Here is a 14,935-nt window from a genome sequence, read left to right on the forward strand (position 1 = left end):
CCTAGAGGGGGGGGGTGAATAAGCGCTTTAAAATAATTACGGTTTAGGCTTGAACAAATGCGGAATAAAACTAACATTTAATTTGTCAAGCACAAAACCTACAACAACTAGGCTCACCTATGTGCACCAACAACTTATGCTAAGCAAGATAAACAACTAAGTGATAGCAAGATATATGACAATAAACAATATGGCTATCACAAAGTAAAAGTGCATAAGTAAAGGGTTCGGGTAAGAGATAACCGAGGCACGCGTTGACGATAATGTATCCCGAAGTTCACACCCTTGCGGATGCTAATCTCTGTTGGAGCTGTGTGGAGGCACAATGCTCCCCAAGATGCCACTAAGGCCACCGTAATCTCCTCACGCTCTCACACAATGCAAGATGCCGTGATTCCACTAAGGGACCCTTGAGGGCGGTCACCGAACCCGTACAAATGGCAAACCTTGGGGGCGGTCACCGATACCCGTACAAATTGTTCGGGGCAATCTCCACAACCTAATTGGAGACCCCGACGCTTGGCGGGAGCTTTACACCACAATGATTGAGCTCCGAGACACCACCAAGCTTCTAGGACGCCAAACCATCCACGAAGAACAATATCTAGGGTACTAAGTACCAAAGGTAATAAGCTTCTCAAATTTCACTTCCACGTATCACCGTGGAGAACTCAAACGATGCAACTAATGCAATGGCAAGGGCACACAGAGTGCCCAAGTCCTTCTCGCCCAAATCCCACCAAAGAAACTAATGCTAGGGAGGAAAATGAGAGGAAGAACGAAGAAGAACACGAAGAACTCCAAGATCTAGACCCAAGGGGTTCCCCTCACTTAGCGGAGAAAGTGATTGGTGGAAATGTGGATCTAGATCTCCTCTCTCTTTTCCCTCAAGAACTAGCAAGAATCATGGGAGGGATTGAGAGTTATCAAGCTCGAAGAAGGTCAACAATGGGGGAAGAACACAAGCTAAAGAGATAAGGTTCAATGGGGAAGAAGACCCCCTTTTACACGTGGGGAAAATACAATCGTTAAGCCTCACAGCCCGCAGAGAGCGGTACTACCGCTCATGGATCGGTACTACCGCTCGGTAGGTTCACCAACCATGCTGAGGCCAAAAAGTATGCAAAAAATAGTCCGACAGAGCGGTACTACCGCTCCAGGAGCGGTAGTAAAAAGTACTACCGCTCCGGGGATGGAACTACCTCTCCGGGGGCGGTACTACCGCTCGCACTAGGAGCGGTACTACCGGTGGATACTGAAACTGCTGTAACTTTCGCATACGGACTCTGAATTCAACGAAACCAAGTTTGTTGGAAAGCTAACGACATGAGCTAACACAACCTTGACATAAATATCAATAACAAGCAAGTGAGAAAAGTCCCATAAGAAAATGGTGAGAACCCTTCTTTGAATAAGACCGGTAAAAACTCCCAACATCGAAAACATCATAGAAGATGCATATGGACTCCGTTTTCGATGAACTCGAGCTTGTCATGAAGATGAACATAAGCTCTAAAACTCACAAAGAGAAACACCAAACAAGAACCAAGAAGTATGATGCAAGGATGAAAATGGTTTGAGCTCACAACGAACGATACGATCAAGCTACTCACTTGAGAGCCCCCCTTGACAGTACGACAATCTATCCTAAAATAGAAAACCTATCAAGGGCAAACCTATACCTTGCACCTTGTCCTCTTGAGCTAGATGACGATGATCTTGGCTTCCTCAAGATGGACCACCTTTCTTAATTGCGTTGGCTTGATGAAGACTAATTGATTGCTCCCCCATACACAATATGGGTGAGCCGCTCTTCAGCATATCTTCACAAGTCCATTGCCACCACAATGGATGGCAAGCATCAATCATGATATATTCGCGCTGATCCACTTGAACTTGCACACCGCAATCTTGATGACGATCACCACTTGACGTCATCCTTCATGGGTTGTATGAGATCTTCCTTTTGACGCAAGCCCATGGAAGCACACCTAACCCCCACATAGAACTCTCACAAAGACCATGGGTTAGTACACAAACATGTAATGGACAATGCTTACCATACCATGGGATCACTTGATCCCTCTCGGTACATCTTGTACGCTTTGCGTATTGATCATCTTGATTTACTCTTTGTCTGAGATCTTGATGAACTTGTGTCTCTAAGACCATTCTTTGGATAATACCTTGAATACCATCTTGGTCATCATATAAACTCCTTGAACCCAACAAATGGACTTCAAGAAGTGCCTATGGACAAATCCTATAAATATAACTTAAGGCAACCATTAGTCCATAGGAATTGTCATCAATTATCAAAACCACATATGGAGATATATGCTCTAACAGATGTGATGGTATCAATCTAGACAATGTTCTGCATGCTTTTTCACTAGACCGGTCCTCGTTTCCGATGCTTTACCTCAGCCTCCCTGTGTCTGCAGGGGTCTCAAGAGGATCCATTTCTAGCACCTTGAAGATCAAATCGCATGCAAGATCCCACCTTGGCAAGGAAGACATGTGTCTGCTGCAGGACGAATGGTTCTTGTCAAGGCTGTTCTTGCGACCATCGCAATTTATCATCTCACTCCCGTGGACATCCAATGGAGGTCCTTCACAAAATGGATAGCATCCGCCGTGCATATCTCTGGGCGGGCACAGACAATGTCTCTAGAGGGAAATGCAAAGTTAACTGGGACCTCGTTTGCAAACCAAAGATCAAGGGTGGCTTGGGGATACTTAATCTGAACAAATTTGCTAAGGCCCTGAGAATTCGATGGGTATGGTTTGAGTGGAAGGATAAAAGCAAGCCCTTGATTGGCATGGGAGTGCCATGCACGCAAGACGACCGCCACTTTTTTGCGGCCGCCACTACGGTCATTGTGGGGAACGAAAAGACGACAAGGTTCTGGAATTCATCATGGCTGTAGGGATTGCGCCCTCGTGACATCGCTCCTGGTCTATTTGATCTCTCTCACAAGAAAAACTGCTCGGTGCAACAAGTTATGGCCAACAACTACTGGATATCAAACATTGACATCACCAATGGCCTCTCCCCCGCACACATACAGCAGTTCGCTAACCTTTGGGACAAACTTGCATCGGTGGCCCTTCAGAAAGACGTAAAAGACTCGATTATCTGGAAATTCACAAAAGATGGGGTATATTATGTGTCGTCGGCCTACAAGGCTCAGTTTGAAGGCCTCGCCAACTCAGACATCGTACATTCAGTTTGGGCGATGTGGGCTCCCCCTAGATGCAAGTTCTTTACTTGGTTTGTTCTCCAAAATAGGATTTGGACTTCGGACCGTTGCAGTGCCGTGGTTGGGCCCACTGCAGTCTCTGCCCTCTCTGCAAGCAAGCTCAAGAAACCACCTTTCATTTGCTCTGCAACGCCGCTACACCATGCGTATTTGGAATGACATCCTTCCGTGGCTTGGCATGCACCACATCAACACGTCTACTTGGGCGAGAGGACCTCGGTCAGAGAATGGTGGAATGGTAACCTACAGATTCGTCTCGGCTCCCCAAAGGCGCTTGCCCCCCTCACGATGCTCATCTCTTGGGAGGTTTGGTCCGAGCGCAATGCTAGAGTCTTCCTAAACTTGACGGTCCCTTTGACAATCATCATCAACAAAATCAAACAGGAGGCATTTCTTTGGGCTTTGGCCGGAGCGAAACATTTGAGTGTTGTATTGTCACGAGAGTAGTCCTTTTATTCGCCGCTTCGCGGCTTATGCCTAAAACCTTCTCTCTTAATCAATGAAATGGCAAATCTTTTGCCTCGTTTCAAAAAAAACTATTACATAATGTTTGGTGATCTCTTTCGCCTTCCTTTACTAGTTCAGGCCCTTAAAGAGTTGCGACAACTTCACCAATCACCATCTCCTGCAGATGCAGAACTTATCATAGGACCATGATTCATGGACTCCTCCATGGGGACCTTTTTATTCCTTCTCACAAGCATATCAGATTTCAATGGGCAGCCCAAACTGACTGCACCTTTCAAATGGCTGTGGCACTCCTGTTGTCAGAAGTAACACAAGGTGTTCTTTTGGCTAATTCTTCAAAACGAACTCAATACTAGGACTATGATTCAGAGGACATCGTTTTTGCTTGCCATATTACACGTTTCCTGTGGGGATAGAGTGCTCGAGACGAAAGAAAAATAAAAATCAAAGACTGCAAGTTCGTTGTGGCCTGCTGGGAAAAACACAACGAACCACAATAATTGGTATTATAGAGAAAAAACACAATAATTACAATGTAATTTAACACTAGCTCCGTCGAGAAGCGCATACAGTTAGTTCAATCGGAGGCATAAGAGGCACAAGGTTTGCATCACACCACTTGTTGTCATCTTTTTTTCTGGAAAAAAGAACACTTGTATCTTGTGTTAAAAATGAAATTCTACAAATGAATTCTTCAATTATATTGATTTTATAGGTGGAAGATACCACCAGATACAGCATCATTGTGTCCTTCTCCTAAGTAATTTTCTGTGATATGGTTGTATAATGGAGCATTAAAAACACAATACAACATCTATGTTACAACCTATGCGCAGTAAAGTCCTGCTGAGCTCTCAAAATCTGCAGAAGCTAAGTGCTGCTTCATCATTTTTCAATCTGATGACGGAAGCAGGACGATACTGTTTCAGCACTGACATGAAGCTTCTTGTTGCTTTGGTGATCATATCAGTCAACCTAGAGAGAAAGATTTCTTGTCACCCTGTATTAATTGCTGTGTATCTTCAAGCTCGACCTCGCCACCTCCTTTCCATTCTTTCCCACATTCAAACATTATCTCAATCTGCTCCAGAGTTTTCCCTTTAGTTTCTGGCACGCAGAAGTACACAAACACAACGGAGACGGTCGAGATTGCTGCAAAGACGAAGAACATTCCCGCCACGGATATAGCGCGGGCCATGGAGAGGAATGACATGGAAACCAAACCACTGCCCACTCTACCACCTACTTGACCAAGCGCCGATGCCTGAGCTCGCAGTCGTATCGGAAATATCTCTGAAGACAAGACCCAACATATCGGCCCCATCCCGATCGAGAAGAATGCGACAGTCCCACAAACTGCAAAGATTGCCATATCGATCCCAACATTTGGAGAAATAAGCCCCGCGGCATGCTTTCCCAACGTAAGTGCAATCCCCAAGGCGAATAAGCAGACGGTCATGCCAATGGTGCTGACATAAAGAAGCGGCTTGCGCCCGACTTTATCAATGAGGAAAATAGCAACCAGTATGAAAATCGTTTTGGTAAACCCAACAGCAACTGTTGCTGCAAGAAGCTCCTGGTCAGACTTGATTCCAGCATCCCTGAAAATTGTTGGGCTGTAATAGACAGTAGCATCGATTCCAGTGATCTGTTGGAACAACTGAATACCACAGCCAGCATATAGCATCCGACGAACAGCAGGAGAAGGGTTCAGTAGCTCCCTCCACACCGCCTTGTCCTCGGAATTAACAGACTTCATGATATTTCCAGCCTCCTCAATCTCAGCCAGCCTTTCTTCAACCTCAGCTTCCGATTCACTTATCTGCAGCAACACCGCCCTTGCTTCTGGAACCCTCTTCTCCATCATCAGCCACCTGGGGGACTCCGGGATCACAAAAAGCGCGACACCAATGAAGACAGACGGGAGGATACCGACACCAAGCATAACCCTCCAACTGATGTGCTCTGAAAGGCCTGAGAAAGCATAGTTGGAAACGTAGCCGAGGAGGATCCCCAGATTGATGCAGATCTCAGGGAGGGACGTGAGAGTGCCACGGGCAGCCGCCGGGGAGATCTCGGCAATGTAGACAGCAGATATCATGGCGCCAAAGCCGATGCCCACCCCGGCGAGAAGCCGCCCTATCATGAGCACAGTGAATGAAGGAGCGAATGTCATGATGGCTGCACCGGTCTGGAAGATGATCGCACCAAGGCCCATTGTCCATTTCCTGCCGATGGCATCGGATGTTCTTCCTCCTGACAGGCTTCCCAGGAGTGAAATCACACTGAGGCAGCCAACTAGGATTTCTTCCTGAAACTCGGTGATGTGGAGGTCTTTCTGGATGTAGATGATTGCGCCACTCATGACACCAACATCTGCAGATAGCAGCATAAGTCTTTGGTTAAAAAAGGTGACGAAAACTAAGACCAATAGCACGGCAGCGACAATAAACTAACTTAGTCATCTATCGTATGCTGATCTCCACGCTCAGGAAAGCAGGGATGAACATATCAGTTGTAAATCATCTACACAAGTAGGAGTAAATAAGTGTAGGTTGCATCACGATAAAAACCGTCTTAACTTCAGGTTGCTCCGGCCCGTCGGTCGGATGGAGGGCCTTGTACCTGCTCCCCCTGCCGTCGGCGACCGCGCCCGCCATCGCCTCGCTCCGCGCTGCCGGCGACGCGGTGACGATGCTGCTGCCGCGGAATGGCGTCCGATTTGGATGTCATCAACGGCGAGCGAGGCGCGCGAGAAAGTTGTGAGGATGTCGACGTGTTTCCGCTACGCCGTTCGCCTCTCTCTTTCCTACTGGTCTGGTCATGGACTCATGGTCATGGTCATATACGTACTCGGTTTTGAGATGGAAAAGTGTGGAAGGTGGACTTTGGTGCCGGCAAACACGAGTGAGACGCCGACAGTTACATCAGAGCGTTACCGTGTCCTGGCATCGCATTGCGGAGTAAACCGGTACCGATTATCTGGCAGCGTTTACGGCTGTTTGACCGTGGAAAATTCCCAAGAATTTTCGAATGGCAAGGCCAGATTGCGGGTGAAAAATCTGGTGAGGCCAGAAACCGGCCTCAAGTTGGCGAAGTCAGAATAGAGCTCTAGTACTAGTTTCAGTGCAGATGCTGCCACTTTTCTACAAGTTTAAGCAAAGCTCCGTGGTGGTTTGGACTGACCAATCCTCTAGCGGTACGTACAAACCAACGATCTGTCTCAGAAAGTTCCCCGCTACTGCGTGACACCTCCCTTCTCGTCGCCAGAGGCTTCCACACCCACCAACTTCCAAACACTTACGGCACTTTACTCTGACCGAAAATGCTAGACCTACTAAATCCTACTTACGTTTACTAAATCTTTCAACTAATCTAAACTTGTTCTTTGATTTTGAGTGGTGGACGGGCCTCACCCTCCACTTAATCCAATCAATGATTGTCAAATCAGACTATCCATTAAACGTACGTAAACATTTACGTATGTAGATGTAGCATTACTCCTACTCTGACCATTACTACGGTACCCAAATCGATCCTCAATACAACAGTTCTTGCCAGGCTACAGCGACGCCGCGCGCGGCGTGCTTTGTCCGGCCGGCGATCGCGTGAGCGGAGCCTGCCCGGCACTAAGCAGCATTTGATTTGAATTAACCCCGTCATGCATGCACAGGAGGCTGCTAAAGCTAAGGCCGGATCCTCCCTGGAGAAACATAGAAAGAAGACAGGGGCTGAAAGAAAGAAGAGGAAGAAGATGACCGACCGTAGCCGAGGAGGATGGCGTTGAGGGAGGCGAAGAGCGCGCAGGTGAAGACGTACCGCTCGGCCGTCTTCCGCCGGCGGCTCCCCGCCTCGGCCATGCGCGCCCACTCCGCCTCGTCCAGCTCCTCCGGCTCCACCCTCCGGTACTCTCCACCGCCCTTGGCCGCCGCCGCCGTCGCCTTCACCGGCTCCATCATCCCCGTCATATATATCTCCGGTGCTGCTACGCTCAGGGCAGGCTAGTCTACAACCGGCCACTGCGATGCTGCATGTCTTCAATCAGATCTAGCGCAGCGCAGGAGCTCGACTGATTCAGCACCTGCCTGCTGCCTTCTTTTGCTTCGGCTTGGGGTCTATGTAGTATGCTTTGCTTTGTTATATGCACACGACCGCTGCGATTGGTCTTCGGTCTCGCCCCCAACCTCCCTCCCACGTTCACGGCAGGACCGCATGCAGGAGCTCGGTGTTTTCTATGGTGCAAGTGGCAAAAGGGCGCTACTCTTACATGGGAATCGCTATCGGGATTCCGGTCTCGGTGTTTATAGAGGTTTTAGAATTCCAGATCCATTCCGGTTGCGCGTGAGGACGGTCTAGACTAATACCAAGTGGTGCAAGGGAGCCGAAGGCCAACGACTTTTTCTAACTCAGCTAGGTAGTGATGGATGGCTTCTCGGGTCTAAAAAAGTAATAGTATTCCCCCTGTAAAAAAAAAATATAAGAACGTTTAGATCACTAAGTCTACTCAATGAACGAGCTTCTGTACCCCGCGTCGCCTCCCCGAGCGAGGGGACCGGGGCTGCCCCTTCTTCCCCTTGCCGCCAAACCTCCCCACCTCTCGTCAATGCCGTCGGTACGCGTGGCCGGGCGCTTGCCCGCGCGGCGCCGTGAGGCCGGCGGTGGCGGCCCCCTTCCTTTTCCCATCGCGGTTCCCGGCTCGGGCGACGAGTTTTGGTGGCGATGGACCTCGATGGGCGGTGCCCGATGCAGATCGGGCGGCAGTGGCGACTGGCGGCGCCATGCTAGCCCATCTCCGGCTGGTCTAGCGCGCTACGTGCGATGGGGTGGCGGCTACTATGCTGCATCTGTTGCAGCGAGGCGGCGGGGACTTAACGAGCCCGATCTGGGCCTGGCTGGGCAGTTGGTCTGGCATGCCCCTACTCCTGCGTTTGGTCTGCTACCGCTTGAGCCGGTGGAGGTTGTCCCTTCCCACGTGGGTGTGGTGCTGTCAGTCCCTGTCTACGTTGGTTGTGTCTCAGTCCAGCCGGCTTCGTTGCGTTTGTTGTGGTGAGACGATGGTGGTGTCATCATGACTGTGATGGCGCATGTTGGTGGGTGGTTGGCATGATGGAGCTAAGGATTGGTCTTGGGCGATGGGTGCGAGGGGTCGGAAGAAATTTTGGTCGGATCTGACCGACACCGGTGCGGTGACGCCTGTAGGCATCGCCACCCTTCCTAAAGGGCGTCGGATGTACATCTCCCTCACTCCTCTGTGTACCGGGAGAAATCCTAGGACCTGTCCGGACAACAGTGTCGCTGTCGCCACAGTCCTTCTTGGAGGTGTTGCTTGCCACGCGGCAATCCGATGGCACTGGAGTGTAGTAGAAATTCCTGAAGGGCGTCGGATGTACATCTCCGCCACTCCTCCGTGTACCAGAGAAATCCTAGGACTTGTCCGGACAGCAGTGTCGCCATCGTCGCAGTCCTTCTTAGAGGTGTTGCTTGCCACGCGGCAATCCGATGGCACTGGAGTGTGCTAGAATTCCCCGGTTCGGTCCCCGACGGAAGGGCCATCTCCAGCTGGTCTAGCAGCAACACACTACAACTTTCGTTGATCCGATGTTGCTCGCATTTTTTCTCTTGTTTTTCTCTTGTGTTTCTTTTGGGCGTGATTGTGTTGTCGCCCCAGCACCTATTGGCTATATCGGTTGGTTGCTTTATAATACAAAGTGTGGGGAACCCTTTCTTCAAAAAAAAACAAAAAAAAAACTGCTCAATGGTCGACACGAGTTTACAGACAGCCAAGGCCTCCATTGTTGCACAATTTCACAAGATTTGACAAATCACAAAGAGAGGATAAGAACCACTGGAATGCGTCACAATCGCACGAATACCTCGAGATAGAGGATGCTAGTGGGTAATTAAGATTAACAAGTACTTCTACCATCCTTGCATTCCATTTGAAGGGTCAAAGGATTGCATGATGTGCATTAGAAGCATCACAGAAGGGGGGAGCAGCTACAAGCATTGTGTTTCAAAACTCGTTGTTCCTGTAACGGTATGCTCTTGGCTCCTGATGACCCTTGCTGGTTGACCGGAATTTGAGGATCTTGTGAACGCTCGCGAGATGTTTCACCTCCTTGGGTGGTGCTTCCTTGATGTTTCTGCCTTGCTTGTCCTTGTTTTCTCTGGGAGGTGTCGGCTCTTCATGAACGGGTTTTGGTGGAGCATCTGAGAAGGAAGGAACACATTTAAAACAGCGAAAGAACCCACTGTAAAAAGACTCACTAGGGTGAGCGGAAGGAGTAGCAAGGTTCCTCGTGAATGGCAATGTTACCATGCCTTCTCGACAAGTTAGATAAAAACATAGTACTATGTGTGAACAAGGTCATCTCACACGAAACAAGAATGGAAATCTTAAGAAAACAGCATCATCGTATTCACAGGGTATTAGTTAATGTACGAAAGGGTATTAGTTAATGTACGAAACTTGATCATGAGATTGAACAGGACGTGTGAAATGTTTGCTGCAAACAAAGGGGCTGCAGAGGGATGCAAACACATACCGTTTTCTGAATATAAATAGCATGTGCCAACCGTTTCTTCGTATTCTCCAATCTGCCATTAAACAAGGCATCAGCTACGAGCTCACTCAGGAACTAGGTTAATAATAACCAGAAGCCCTAAAGTACAGGTTCCAATATTTTAAACAGCAGGAAAAAAAAAGGAAGGAAAACCAATGAAACTGACTGGTACAGGTAACATCAGCTAAAGCAGTGCTTGTTATTACTAAAGCTCTCACAAATAATTATGGAGTTCATGTGAACCTTAGTTCCATCTATTATTCACTATAACAGACACAAAGAACATATCACAAAATTTTCTCAATAACTTCTCCAGACAGCCTCCTATTATGAAAAAGTTTTAACAAATCTGTATAAATGGGTATATTCGGATATCGTTCTAAAATTTAACCCCAAGTAAAGTTCCTTTTCGGAGACGATCAAACTGTATTCAATAATTAAACAAATTACATCAGCTCCCAAAGTAAAGTTCTAACAATGATACATTAGTTGTACATTCAAACAGTTCTAACGGATCTACACCCCTAGTAATAAATTCACTCCCATGTCTCAATTCTCAAAGGTATAGTTTATTATAGATGGCAACCATATAAAACATCAGTCCCAAAAGTTCAATAAGATAAACTTCAAATAACCATAGAATAGTGCCCCTTAACTTCCTGCCAAGAAAAGAATAATGCCCCTTAACTTGGCAAGTAAACGTCTTCAAAAAAGAACATAACATGAATAATACTCCCTCCATTCCTATATATAAGTCTTTTTAGAGGTTTCCACTACGGACAACATTCGGATGTATATAGACATACTTTAGAGTGTAGATACATTCATTCTGCTCCGTATGTAGTCTTTAGTGGAATCTCTTAAAAGACTTATATTTAGGAACGGAGGGGGTACTCACCATCTTCAGGCTATCACCTACTACCAAGGTAGGAGTCAATGTATCCAAACCCTGAAAAAGAAGATTACAAATAACTTAGCGAACTACACCTTAAGACTGTAAGAAAAATTATACAGGTAGCTTATATAAGCCAACAATATAATCACTAAACGCATAATACTACCCAGATTTTCGCCGTGAATCTACAAAACAGGCATAGACACAACCTCAACAGGAATTTGTATCTGCTGACGGAATCCATTGACTATGGCAACCTAAAAACAAATCTGAAGGAAAGTTACTCCAAACACAAGAAACATATATAGCCCTTTCATGTACGAAGTGGCACATACTAATGGCAAGAACTCTCTTAGATGATCAGCACGTAACCTACTGCTTCATCTTAGTGCAAACAATAAAATAATTTGCTCTGGGGCTCTATTGGCCATTTAAACATTTCTGATATAATCAAATCTAAAGTGAACTCTTTCTTGATATATATCAATAACACAGAGATGGCAAAAGTGCTTAAGGAAAATTTAGAGACACCATATCTTCTTAATAACATTTACAACTGAGCCTAATGTCCTTTTGTACCAGTAAGCTGCAGACTGGGAGATGAAACCAACTTACAGAGAGTATATAAGGGGCATTTGGTTGTATGCAGGAATAATGAACATCATCCAACTCTAGCAAGACATACTCTTCTTCTTCCTCCTCCTCCTCAGCAATTTGTTTATCTTTCTCAGTTTCATTTGCCATCCCCAGCAAGAATTTGCACTTATACAGTAGTAAATCCTGCACTTCACCAACCAGAGTTCAGAAGCAAGAACTGAATGCACAAGATACAACTATCCAGGAAATATTTGCAGTAGGCGAAATACACAACTAGCATTGCCTGGCAAAAAAAAGTAAGTCCTTTCAGTCCCTTTGTATTTTTTGCTAAACAGATAGCAAATTAGTTACAAGTTACCAAAGATCGGGACTACAACGGTGCAATCAACGGTACAACAATTGTGACAGAAAGAACACCAGTTTCCAGAATAACGGTACTGAACATCAGCGGCTGAACGAAGACAGTCTCCAAAGTAATAGAATATACAGGAACAAAAGAAAGAGAAAGAATGAAGCCTTACCTTGTGGTGGCGGTGGCGGTGGAGGCGTGGGTGGTGGCCGCCGCCGCTTCACAGATGAAGGGAGACGTCGGGAAGGGGGCTGGGCGGTGATGCGGCGTCAGTTGAGGCCTTGAGGGGCGTGTAGGGGGGCTTGGAGGTGGCGCGGTTCTAGACGGAGAAGCGCGTCGGCGCAGACGGCGAGCGGCGGGTCCTCGGAGAGCGGCGGCGGCAGAGCCCACGGCACGAACTAGAGTCGCAGGATGCAGTGGCTGCGCTGGGATGGGCCTGGATTGGCGCACTGGGCCTGGCTATGTACTTTTAGGTAAGTCGTCTTTTGACACCTGAAACGGGCACCTTTTCTCATAAAAAAAATGGGAAACGTTAGGGTTCGATTGCAGTAGATCTAGCTTTTTCACATTCTTTTCTTAATTTTTTACCTTCTATTCTTCTTCCTCCTCCTCCTTCCTTCCTCCGGCGACCTCAGGCGTTGCCAGCGAGCGTCACATCTTCTTCGACGCTCTGGCGAGGACTCCACCAACGCGCCCCTCTCTCGCCTGATGAAACTTCACACGCGGCCCATGCGCCTGACGACGGTGAGCGACGAAACCACGAGATATGATGCAAACGGGGACGATAGAGTGCTACCACGGTGACATCCATGTGCTGCAACCCCACGACGACCGGGGGTGCGTGACGGCGATGACCGAGGTGACCACAGGCTGCAACCACAACTTTTTCGTTGCCGGTAGCCGGTTGAAGTTGTTTTATATACGGTTGAAGCTTTTTTGTGTCAATGTTTGTAGCTTTTTTCCTGGTTGCAGTGTTTGATTGGAGCTTTTTTCTTAACGGTTGAAGCTTTTATATATACGGTTGAAACTTTTAGCACATACGATTGAATCTTTCTCTGTCAACGTTTGCAGCTTTTTTCCTGGTTCAGTGTTTGATGAAAGCTTTTTTCTTAACGGTTGAAGCTTTTATATACACAGTTGAAACTTTTTGCATCCACGCTTGAAGCTTTTCTTAAAATGTTTGAAACTTTTTCCGTTTTTGAGTAGCGCTTGATTAAAGCTCTCTGTGTCATCTCATTAAAACTTTTTTCATCTAAGGTTAAAACATTTTGTGTCAACGGTTGTATCTTTCCCTGATTCGCAGTGCTGGTTGAAGCTTTTTTTCATCTAGGGTTGAAGCTTTTTTCCAAATATGAGATATGTGAATGCAAGAAACAACATATGAAGGACCGTCCGGACGCGTCCGTGGACGTATAAGAGGTCGAATTTGGTCGGTTGTACATACTCTTATCCTGAACGACCAGAATCTAGGTGGTAGTAATGCCGGTTTCTGGAGGCGCCGGCGGCCCGGAGAGATATACATGTGTTCACACAAGTGCGTAGTACATTCGTTTCACGTGGCACCACTCATGGAAGGTCTTGTATCCACCTCTCGGAGCGCATTCATTAAGACGCGAAGCATTCATGACAACTTCATGTATGTTCAAAACTTGGCGCGGAGATTGCATAAATGCAGAATGCCTGCCCTTCTTTTCAAGCTTGACATCAAGAAGGATTTTGATTCGATCAAGTGGAGTTACATCCTTGATCTTCTGCAACGCATGGGTTTTCCTACCAAGTTTTGTGCTTGGATCGCTGCTCTTCTATTGACGTCTTCATCTCGCATCCTTCTTAGTGGACTGCTCGACCCACCAATCAAGCACGAGCAAGGTTTCCGGCAGGGGACCCCATTTCCCCCCTCTTATTTATCATCGCTATTGACCCACTGCATCAAGTTCTCAACTTGGAAACACGGAAAGGACTGCTACACAAGATTTGTGGGCGGGGGGGCACGGTGCGAACCTCTCTCTACGCGGACGACGTGACAATCTTTGTGGCCCCTATCAGGAAGGACATCAACAACCTTGCCTCGATCTTGAAAGGTTTCGGCGAGGTCACGGGCCTCTGTACGAACTTCCAGAAAAGTTCGGTCGTGCCAATTTGGTGCAACCACCTTAATCTTGGGTACATTCTAAGAAGCTTCTCGGGTACATTGACGACCTTCCCAGTAAAATACGTAGGCCTGCCACTCTCGATGGGGCGGCTTAAGATGGTGGATTTCAATATCTTGAGGACAAGGCGGTGGGAGAATTGGTTACTTGGAAGGGGCAAAACATCACAACCATCGGTCGCACAAGCGTCGTCAAGTCGGTCCTATCATCCCAAGCGATGTGCTCCATCACGCCTCTCATCATTCCGCCGGGCACTCTTCGTAACTTAAACAAGATTGAAAGAGCTTTTCTCTGGTCAGGTGAGGACAAGACGACGAGTGCCAAGTGAAAGGTTAATTGGGACACGGTTTGCACGCCGAAAGAGTATGGTGGCCTCGGCGTGCTTAATTCCGACAATTTTGCGCGTGCTCTACGGCTAAGATGGCCTTGGTGTGAGTGGAAGGATCCCCACAAATTATGGGTCGGTTTGGGTAACCCCTGCATGAAGGAGGATCTTGACTTCTTCTATGCTTCAACTACCATCACCGTGGGGGACGGAGCCAAAACGCCTTTTTGGGACTCCCCTTGGCTGCTTGGGCGCAAGCCCAAGGAGATTGCACCACTAATTTTTTAGGCTTCGAGGAGGAAGAACTGGAAGGTCAGGGAGGCCC

The 14,935-nt window shown here is 47.4% G+C and overlaps 2 protein-coding genes across 4 annotated transcripts; both read right to left on the reverse strand.

The window, feature by feature from the left end:
• Positions 1–4,408: 4,408 nt before the first annotated feature.
• Positions 4,409–8,056, reverse strand: LOC123427317 (probable polyol transporter 4). 2 transcript variants are annotated; one of them, XM_045111325.1, is made up of 2 exons: positions 7,495–8,056; positions 4,409–6,107 (listed from the first exon to the last, which is right to left on the reverse strand). In XM_045111325.1, exons 1-2 carry the CDS (start codon positions 7,697–7,699, stop codon positions 4,702–4,704), a joined length of 1,611 nt encoding a protein of 536 aa, XP_044967260.1. In that variant the 5' UTR covers positions 7,700–8,056; the 3' UTR covers positions 4,409–4,701. The 2 variants fall into 2 exon arrangements, with proteins under 2 accessions (XP_044967260.1, XP_044967261.1); XM_045111326.1 differs by having other exon boundaries at positions 7,551–7,624.
• A 1,444-nt stretch (positions 8,057–9,500) lies between these two features.
• On the reverse strand, positions 9,501–12,569 carry LOC123427318. Of its 2 annotated transcripts, XM_045111327.1 has the most exons (5): positions 12,308–12,569; positions 11,805–11,969; positions 11,193–11,243; positions 10,277–10,328; positions 9,501–9,941 (listed from the first exon to the last, which is right to left on the reverse strand). In XM_045111327.1, exons 2-5 carry the CDS (start codon positions 11,931–11,933, stop codon positions 9,745–9,747), a joined length of 429 nt encoding a protein of 142 aa, XP_044967262.1. In that variant the 5' UTR covers positions 11,934–11,969; positions 12,308–12,569; the 3' UTR covers positions 9,501–9,744. The 2 variants fall into 2 exon arrangements, with proteins under 2 accessions (XP_044967262.1, XP_044967263.1); XM_045111328.1 differs by lacking the exon at positions 12,308–12,569 and having other exon boundaries at positions 11,805–11,974.
• Positions 12,570–14,935: the final 2,366 nt, after the last annotated feature.

Source organism: Hordeum vulgare, chromosome 2H (genome assembly GCF_904849725.1).
Source record: "Hordeum vulgare subsp. vulgare chromosome 2H, MorexV3_pseudomolecules_assembly, whole genome shotgun sequence".
Taxonomy (NCBI): domain Eukaryota; kingdom Viridiplantae; phylum Streptophyta; class Magnoliopsida; order Poales; family Poaceae; genus Hordeum; species Hordeum vulgare.

Excerpts from the sequence above, each read along its gene's own strand:
- LOC123427318 (XM_045111327.1), bottom strand. The coding sequence starts at position 11,933 with ATGGCAAATGAAACTGAGAAAGATAAACAAATTGCTGAGGAGGAGGAG. Across the intron at positions 11,244-11,804 it reads ATGCCCCTTATATACTCTCT|GGTTTGGATACATTGACTCC; the intron begins GTAAGTTGGTTT and ends CTTCTTTTTCAG. Across the intron at positions 9,942-10,276 it reads CTATTTATATTCAGAAAACG|ATGCTCCACCAAAACCCGTT; the intron begins GTATGTGTTTGC and ends CTTCCTTCTCAG.
- LOC123427317 (XM_045111325.1), bottom strand. The coding sequence starts at position 7,699 with ATGACGGGGATGATGGAGCCGGTGAAGGCGACGGCGGCGGCGGCCAAG. Across the intron at positions 6,108-7,494 it reads CGCCATCCTCCTCGGCTACG|ATGTTGGTGTCATGAGTGGC; the intron begins GTCGGTCATCTT and ends TGCTATCTGCAG.